The 10,000-nt window shown below is 38.0% G+C and overlaps 1 protein-coding gene across 7 annotated transcripts in view; it reads left to right on the plus strand.

The window, feature by feature from the left end:
• Positions 1 to 9,579, plus strand: part of LOC113677514 (adenosine receptor A2b) — a 27,941-nt gene extending 18,362 nt beyond the window's left edge. For 6 of the 7 annotated variants that reach the window (XM_089211261.1, XM_089211258.1, XM_089211263.1 and 3 more), the window contains one exon: positions 7,060 to 9,579. In XM_089211261.1, the coding sequence (XP_089067387.1) occupies positions 7,121 to 8,329 (1,209 nt within the window). In that variant the 5' untranslated portion in view covers positions 7,060 to 7,120 and the 3' untranslated portion in view covers positions 8,330 to 9,579. Of the gene's footprint in view, positions 1 to 4,908; positions 5,070 to 7,059 lie in introns of all 7 variants that reach the window. The other variant, XM_089211262.1, reaches the window with a different exon arrangement.
• The last annotated feature ends 421 nt before the right edge of the window (positions 9,580 to 10,000 follow it).

Here is a 10,000-nt window from a genome sequence, read left to right on the forward strand (position 1 = left end):
TTTGCTCTCACAAGCATGTCTTTCAGGTATTTTCGCTTTTTTTGTGAGAGATGATCAGAGGTTTGGAAGAAACAACGCCTCAAAGCAAGAGGGTACACGGAAAACATCATGGTCTCCGTCAGGGGTCAACTTTGCCTCTAGACAATCGGCTCTGACATATACACTAAAGCCAAAAGGTCAGGAGCGTTTATTGCGTTTAGTAACAATGTACCATCCGGCAGTTAAAATTCGAAAGCAAATATTGATGGAACATTGAAGTCTGCTACACAGTCAGCCCTTGCTAAAAACAATTTCTACAAACCTCTGATCATCTCTTACAAAAAAGGGAGAATCCCTTGAAGACATGCTTGTGAGAGCAAAAAAAAAAAAAAAGTAAAATTTGAAGGCGATACTGCGACGCCACATGGGAAGTCTTTACCTTTATTCTCATGCGCACGAATATGATCTTTATCACCTCTTAAGTCACGCAACCTGATCACGTGAAATAGATGCAAAACAGTACAATTTATCTCAAATTCTTTTGGTAAATCCACTTGCAATTTAGTGCGACTGTACTAAATAATTCTCAATATTAGTTTGTTCTAGCAATGAATATAAAAAAGTGAAACATTAACGGAAAGTTATAAATAGTCTTAAAATGTGAAACTCTCCCTCGCACAGAAGAAGCCGGCGGGCCAATGAGAGTGAGATGTGGGCATGCCACTTCTTACCCCTCTACCCCTCCCCCCCACCTCCCTTACCTGGTTCAATATTATCAGGTATCATGCGTCAAGTGTTCTCTTCATTAATTTTATTTTGTATCATGAACATTACAATGTGCGAGAAAAAAAAAATTATTTTGCAATTTTGCTTTTGCTGTAGAGCAGCCCCCCGTCCCCCACCCTCCAAAAGAAAATCGGGAGGACAGGCGGCGACTGTGAACCAGCTAGCTTTCGCTTATGTAGTTGTTATCCTAAGCATTACAGAAACAAATTATGTTATAAATACTCGTCTGTTCGCTTTGGTCAGTCAGCGCTATCGAGATTTGTTGCCTCTACATCTGTTTGGTGATACGCATACGCGTGATTAGTTGTAGTCATAATATATTGCGGTCACATTTCGTACGGATGTTTTGTGTACGGACTTCCCACATTAATCATTCCTATACTTCGCATATCCAATAATAAATTGCATTTTTTATAATATCTCAGCTTAACCTCTGTTGTAATAAAATATTTCTTTCTCCCTTTTTTCTTCCTTCTTTATTTGAGCGCCTCTTGCATTTTGTTTTCAATTCAATCCATTGATTTGAAATTGTTCTTTTATCATTATCATTATCATCATCATCATCATCATCATCATTATTATTATCATCATCATCATCATTTGGTCTGCTCGCCCGTAGGGAGCGAACCTGCTCAGTTCCACTTGTGCCAGGCACGTCGCACTGGTAGTTCACAAAGGAAAGGATTGCCTTACGCAAGAGTGTGCTAGATCCAATATCTTTGCATAGCAGCGAATTGATTATCTGGTGAAAACTTGAGGTCAGCTAAATAATATACTTACCTTGGTCAATAAAACAATGACAAATTTGAATCTTCTTGAAAGGAATCCAAAAACAAACCGCAACTGAAAGAAAGAAGGACTTTAAAACTGCCATATTACAGATTTAAATTATGTTGGATTACCATAACTGGGAAAAACAGACCGAGCAAATCTTGTGCAAACTTCACAACTGACCACGCTCTCAACATCATGGCACTTAGTATATGGCTGCGAAAAGGACGGTTATAAGTAATCCCCGCTTGGAATTAACTATTTCTCTCTCGTTTTTGTTTTAATTTCTAAAGCAATTCAATGCCTTAAACTGAGTTTCATTTATTTTCAAAAATCATTGCTTCTCGCAATTTCCTGCGGCTTAAACTTATGTCAGTATAGCGTAATTGGTCTTTAAACATTTGATGGATGAATCTTTTTGTTCCTTAGATAAACACATCTGCAAAAACCTAAGCAGTAGATAAGGACTTCCAGATACATGTCTTTCTTTTTTAGTATTACACGAATTTCGGTTAAACGGCACGGCGGGGTTTTCCTTTTTATTCCGCTCTTCTTGTAAACTCTTCGAGTGCCCTCCTAGAATTCATTGTACTCCCAAAAGAAGATGAACAGTTTGATTGACAGAATCAACTCTCAGATAACTTTGAAGGCTCCGACAAAGCTTCAAATCTAAATTGTAAAGTTGTAAGGCGTAATCCTCATATTAAATTTCAAAACAAATATCAACTTCCCACTGATCAAAAGGACAATCTTTCACCACAATTTCAGGATTCATATTTTCATGTAAAACTTCAGTTGACGCCTGCGCTTGTGCTTGAAGAAGTCTAAAACCGACTGTCCTCACGTGAGGTTAGATATTTCTTCGATCTCTAAAGTGCCTTAATTTCCATGGTTAGTATAAATATTTCAAGGGATAAGCCTGAGGTGTTTCCTTGCTTGTAACTGTTAATCTTGCATTGTAAGGTAGGTGGCAATCTTAACTACAAGAATAATAGTTCTGATAAGGATAACAAAAAGTTGCACGTACGATTTCTCAGGATCTCGTAGGGTCACGGAAGCAAATATGAGTAGGAGTGATTGCCACAAGCTTTTTAACAGCTTTGTAAAAGAGAATCACTTTTCCTTTTTAAAAGTAATGACAAATCTTAATAATTAAAAACGCAACGTGAATAAATAATCTGAGTGAAAAAACTAGACTCGAAATCTCTGGATCTAAATGCTTAAAAAAAATTCATCCTTCAAAGTGAAAATTAATTATTGTACAAGTGACTAGTATGTTTTTGACAATTTCAGTTGCTACTAAGAAATAACACCTTTAATTTGTAATATTATTTAAAGTAGTTATTTTTCCCTTGATCAAAAACCGTGCTTGATTCTCGTAGCAACTTGCTTGAGAATATTGAAACGTTCTCTAGCAATACAACACTACAATAATAATGATAGAAACTGATCTATCGTTCTGCCAGTTTGACGCAAATTTTAAGAGCTTAAATCCCACAAAGAATATTAGACTAAGAAGGTCATCGAGCAGGAACCGCAATCTTGAATCTTCCAGGGAAGTTAATTACATTTTTTTTAAATCGAGTTATTTTCTTACATTGTCCCTGAGCCAAATTTTGTTCAATTTAATTTCATAATTGATAGACGTCTTGTCATTACTGAACATTTTGTGTTGCTTAGGGGGGAGATTGTGGCGGAACTGTTCAAAGGACAAACTGAAAAGCTGTCTAATTACATTTCCCACTCTAAACGCTTCTGCCGATTCAGTTGTTATGGAAACTAACTCACAAAAAGCCATCTCATCAAAGACTGCTTCATCAACAACTATGATGATGATTGAAAGAAGATATTATTCAGTGAATGACATAGGCGTACTCGGAGGAAAAATAACTCCGAGTGTTCCAATAGGAGTCGAACCAACGACCCTGCCATCGATACTTCGCATGCTATCTTCATCTAAGCTAAGAAACAAAGAGACGTATTCGACATTTACAACACTTCCTTTTTCAGAGATTTAACGAAGGAAACAATCCTGAGTCGCCCATACTGTTCACGTGGTTATCTCATGCGGTGTGTTCTCGTCTTACTCGTTGATTTGAGCACGCACCTGTTGAGAGGGCCTGCGTGAGTCCCTCTCGTGCTTTCAGTCACGTAACCAGTATCAACGAGTTCCTTATCTCTCTATGTTTCCGTATTGATGCTACTGTATATCTTTCAAAATTACGACGATCACCTTCATGATAAGGTCGGATCTTTGAAAGCTCGGGTTTCTTTGCTAATTCTGCATAATTATGTTATCAGTGCGACAAGTTAAGTGTTCTGTTGTTTTAATACTACATTGAGAACTCGTGAGGATATCTTCGCCCCTTGGAAAATCATCGGTTACATCAGTCACTGAGTTTTGCATAACCAAAGAGGTGTAAAGTATACTCGCTTTGGAGAACCTTGTAAATTATTGTTGGTGTTGCCGCGCACATAGCTTAATTTGTTAGATTGCCACACTTTATTGACCTTGAAATGTTCGTCGTCATCATGAGGTTATAGTTTATTTTAATTACTGGTGCAGCTGTGAGGTTTTCTCGGCGGGGGGAGGGGGTGGGGATTGGAGGGAAGAGGGTGGTTTTACTCGGGCTGGTTCTGGGTAGTTATGTGCCCCTCCCTTTTCAAAAAGATGGGCTGAAAAACGGAAACAACGATAGCAACAAAAACGTCGACTTGCTACCCGTTGGGGACCATGCTCGGGATATAGTTAACTCAAAAAAAAATTAAGTGGCGATACTTCCTTGCTCGTAAATTAACTTCATAAAATTGAGCACTCTAAATTATATACCTTCATGTAGCAAATATGCTCAAATTCTGATCTTCTAGACGAGAGATTTTCAATTTGCGACCCTACTGGACACTTTCGTGATTCAGACCATTTCATGATGAATATTCACAAATTAACTTAGCGTTTTCGTTACTTTTCTCGAAATTTCCATGCATAAAAAAAAATTTCCACACTAATAAGCTGTTAATTATTAATAAACAGAGATTTCTCAACGAGACGTGAAAATAGACGCGATTTTTCTGTACTATTCTACGTAAATTAGAAGTAATGACTTGTGCAGAAAGCCATGATTCTCTTTTTCTTGGAAAACGTGTTTATGAATCCTGACATCAGATAAGGCCTTTACATCCGACGTTTTATTGAAGATGTTACTTTGCTTCTAATGGCAAAATGTCGCCTGAAGCTCGATAAGTGGACTAAATCGGCCTAAATTGCTAAAAAAATTGTTTTCACAATTTGACAACATAAACTTCTTGATAAGGATTTTTCTGCCATTGGGATCGAAGTTAGAATTTTCAAATCTTCCTCTTTGTTTCGTGCAGATTGGAAATGCAGATTTTTTCAGAACAAAATTGATTTTAATCGCAATGACAGCAGCAGCTGCAGTAATCTTACGCAAAGTTGGTTTGATTTGCCATTGATTGCGGATAATAGTGTGAATCAAGAGCCGAAAAAAAGGAATAATCTACTGAAAAGCCATGATGTAAGTAACATTTGCAGTTTTTAGTAAGTAGCGCACAAACTTAACGCCAAAGTGTCACGTCACGGACCAAAAACCTTAGGTATCAAACAGATATAAAGAAACCATAAAATAGATAATTCATTAAAAAAAAATGCCTTTTATATATATATATGCTATATTTTCCGTTTGGAACTTAAATGATTTACTCAAGACTCCGCGTACTCGAAATAATTGAAACGATCGCATCACCCGAGCTGTACAGCTTTTCATTCACTTTTTTAGGTATAAAATGACTTCATTGTTGCCCATATAATTTTAACACTTGGCCCCAATTGCGATCAAGTTTAGTTGTATGTCGCCAATAATTGTTTTCCAAGTCTTTTGTTCCCTTCCGCACAGCATTGCGTTAAAAGCGAAGTGTCAAAAAATTAAACCTCCGGCCTTAATATTTTCATGTTTCCTTTGAATCTTTAGTTCGTCTTACGTTTTCAGATATATTTTTTTCATGTTTCCAGCATGTTCAATCGTCAATCTAAAGGAGTAGCCAGCCTTTGGCACATTAAAAAAGTCCCTTTCTATTCGGATTTGTTTTTTAAACGTCTCTTTGCGACGTAATACTCACTTATAATCTAAGTTTGTGGGTGCGATTCCGGGGCATGAAAAAAGATTAATAAAACGGAGGGTATGTGACCATGAACTTTCTCATACTTTTGCCCGTGAAGGTTTTTGAAATATCCCCCCAAGACAAATTATAAAATTGCATTTGTTTTGACACACTTAGCAGGAAGAGATTTAATTAATACCCCACAATGAAGCGGAATTACTGATGCATTATTTCCTCACGTTATCACTTCATTAGAGAGGTGCTTACGACACAAAAGCCATTTGACACCTAAACTCAAAATTATGCTGATATAACAATGTCTCTTCCGAACCATCATTCTGTTTTAGCTAACCAATCAGCGTTAATGACTTTAAAATGAAAGAAAAGCATTAACTGAGGTGCTTCTATAAACAAAACAGAAAAAATTGAGTGGAAAGTCAACATCCTCAACCACACTTTTAGGGAGTCTTTACACGAGGAACGGAAATTTGGAGAAAACCGGAAGATCTGACTGTGGTGTGTCTCGAACAGCGTTTCATTGCTAAAAAGGACCGCAGTTTTTTGTAAAATGACTTAAAAAAAAAGGCTATGTAGTTCACTCAAGATGCTGTGAATTGACTGAGAAAGGACAGTTATCTCGTTTTCGTGCATGTTTCTCCGTATCTCGCGATGCGACATCAGGCAAATTTAACATTCCTTTTCCACTGGTTTTTAAACTTAGCAAAATGATTTATTCCGAAGCCAGGAGAGCTCTTCGAATTAAAAGAATCAGTTAAGATCCTAATTTTTAGTGAATGAAAAGGCTTTTTTGAGGAAGAAAGGCTTCGACAAACACGAAACGTGACTCAAATACTTAATTCTTTTTGGCTTAATCGACGATTTAAACTAAAAATTGCGAAATCACAGCGGAGTTTTTAAATGCAATTTGTCTCATAGGAAGAAAAAAAAACGTATCATCTTTTTTTTTTTTTTTCTTTTGGCAAGGTTTCCGTTTCCTAGCAACATTGTCTTCCAAAGTTTTTCTCATTGTGTTTTAGGATTAACCCTGCACGCTTTGTTAATCGTAGACATTGTGTGGGAGAGAAAATATTTATACCTCTTGAACTCGACGGATTCATAAGATGCTTAGAATGTATTCACGTTGCAAAGTTTAGCGATGAATGTGACGCTTACATCGAGGCTAATCTCGTCTTTTCAGCCAAGATAAACCGATTAAAAATTCTTTAATTGAGTATTACAACCACTGCTATTTCATCAAAAATGTCGTTAACAACAGATTTAGGTGTTAACTAATTTATTATGACGAATCCTCTAGAGAATTAGTGTTTTCTCTTGCCAAACGTCGGTTTAAAATCAATATTTTCAGATGACACAGGGCACTCTGTTATTCGCTTTCATATCTTTCAGGTGATGACAACTAAAGCCAGAAGAAATCGAGACTGACGAAGCGACGGTACAAGTGGCTGATATGAACGAAAACTCATCCTCCGCGACTCAAAGTCTTCCCCCGCAAGCTCTTCCGACTTTGCCAAACGATGAAGTGGAAAATATTGCATCAACGATCCTCTACTGCTTTCTGTCGTTATTTGTAATACTTGGAAACGTCCTTGTCGTCGCAGCGTTTAGGTTTAATAGAAGGCTTCGCACTATTAACAATACCTTCCTAGTTGGCTTAGCCGTGTCAGACCTCTTGGTCGGGCTGATATCGATTCCGTTGTGGATCTACATTTCGTCTTGCCAACAATTAATAACATGCGTGATAGATCAGGACCTTCTGACATTTTATTCAACAGTGGACATTTTCACTGGCTGTGCCTCAGTGCTGCAGCTTACAGCCATCAGTATTGAACGCTATTTGGCGATAACTCGCCCGATAAACCACCGAGCTTACTCTATGTGGATTTACTACGGAATGATTATGACCGCCTGGAGCTTCGCTTTCATCATGGCAGGACTGTTTCCCGTTCAAATGAACAAGTGGCAAAAACCTTATAGTATTATCCTCTTCATTGGGTGCTTCGCCGTCCCAGCACTTATCATAGTGACTGTGTATGCCATCATTTTCCAGGCGGCTAAGGGGACCACCCGAGCAAGGGTTCATCCCGCAGGACACGGAGGAAACAGCGCACAAAGTGAAGCCAAAATTGCTGCCACCATTGCGGTTATCACCGGACTTTTTATAATCGCGTGGTTGCCATTTTGCATTGTGAACCTGTTTGCAGAGTTCTGGCATCATTTACTGCCACCTTTTCCTGAAATTCTGAGGCTAATTCGGTTCGTGAAGTGGATGCATTACTCCAACAGTATGGTAAATCCTATGGTGTATGCTTACCGCAATGGTGAGATGAGGAAAACCTTTAAGAGATTGTTGCTGACTTGTTTTAGCTGTCGTGGCGTCGGACACAGAACTATTCGGGCTCATGCCTCTGTCAGAGCCCATAGCAGAAGGAACAATGATCCATCTCCATCACGAAGAAGAACGAGAAATAATCGTAGCAACGACACGAACTCTTCCAAGCAAAGAATTACTCCTGGAAGGAGATTATCGCTTGAAAACAGAAGGATCGATAGTTCGAACCCCAGTGATAGCTCATTTCGGAATCGTCCTTGTTTGGTTCCCATCCAGAACAAAGTAGAGCGCTCACTATCGCCTTTGACGCCAAAGACTTCCGTCTAAGCTGTAATGGGTGACTGACATGATACTTCCTTTCAGAATTACGCTGCATCATATCATAAACATGTGAGAAGAATCAGCTTAAGGTTGTCATCTTCATATTTTATCAAATTCTCCAAACTAACTCTCGAGGAAATGTATGAAACCCAGAGGGGAAATATTACGGCTCAGACCCTCGGAGTCATGGGACGATGTGTCATGACAGCGTTCACGATAGAGTGCTTTCGATTGAGTGTCGTAAAACCAAGACAAAGGTAGTCGAAATGCAGCCAATCAGATCAGATAAGAAAATCACAAGGAGCCGATGAGAGCTCATAGAGAAACAAGCAAACTTCCCGAAGTGCGGTAAAACGCGAATGATCAAGACGCGATTGGTCCTAGTTTTGAATTTGATTGATTGAGAGAATGGCGCAAGTTTTCTTGGCCAATCACAGATCAAAGTTAAACGAAATTAAGGAAATTTTAGATTAATTTTCACTCTCAATGGAAAACGCTCCCTCAAACGCATAGAATGTATCTTCAAATCTTAGGGGTAAAAGGTGTAAATGGCTGGAATGAATTAGATAAGACGCGTGTGAAATGAAGGTTATTTTTAACATCAAAACTGTTCAATTGTGACCTTTTCTTCATTCACAAAAAAATTTCGTGCCTCAATGGAAAATTTGTGTTGCTCATGGATCTCGAGCATGCTGGTAACACAAAGTCTAACTTAAACCTCGAGTTAAGATTTAGAAACAGAAATTGAAACATTCATAGGAACCTGTAAAAGACAACAAAAGTTAGGAAAAGGAAATCTCGAGACTTTCGAACACAACAGCCTGACAGGTTGTAAGCTCTTTTGCAAACGCGTAGACGTTTGAACGTCATCGTAAAGTGGGTCTGCTCTAGGCTGGAATATCTTTCAAAAATCCACTCATGAATACAATTAAAATATATCTGAGTGACAAAGCATGCTTATCCACGGACTACTCGGTAGAAAGCTACTGGTATCCATTGTTTTTTTTGTCCACGGATCTATGCATTCTCAAATGAGAAAAACGCTGTGAAGAGAAGTGAACAAGAAAACCGGCAGAAAACGAATTGTGGGTTTTGTTGTGGGCCTTATAAAAATGGACACCAAGTACATTTTTGCAGACTATTTCTTGAACAAGCATGGTGCACCATTTATTTATGCAAATCAAAAATATTTATGAAAAAGGATATCAGTTATCATACGCTTTAGCTAAAATAAAATTGCTCAATATTTGTCTGATATCTATTTTTAGGAGTTAGTGAACTGATTGGTGAGTCGGGTGTTCCGCGGCACAGATTTCAGATTTCTTTGGAGAAGGATTTAGAGACTATTTTGGTCTTACATGCACATAAATACATATAATATTCAGGATGTAGAATTGCTACATCTATATTAACAAAGATAATTTGGTTTAATCAACTAAGTTGATAATGTTAATTGAACACCGTTAGTATTTTCTGAAGCTTAGGTTTCGAGCGTTAGCCCTTCGATAAAAAAAATTTTCTTGTTATAATTCCCACCGAAAAAGCACCATAGTTTCTTTTAAGTACGTGATAAGTCTATTACCAAACAAAGAATAGAACATAGGCGCGCGTAGATATGAAATTTCTCTTCGAAGCGATCGACCCGATATCTAACGAGTGAACGCAACTAACCATAAG

Source organism: Pocillopora damicornis, chromosome 7 (genome assembly GCF_964200805.1).
Source record: "Pocillopora damicornis chromosome 7, jaPocDami1.2, whole genome shotgun sequence".
Classification (NCBI taxonomy): domain Eukaryota; kingdom Metazoa; phylum Cnidaria; class Anthozoa; order Scleractinia; family Pocilloporidae; genus Pocillopora; species Pocillopora damicornis.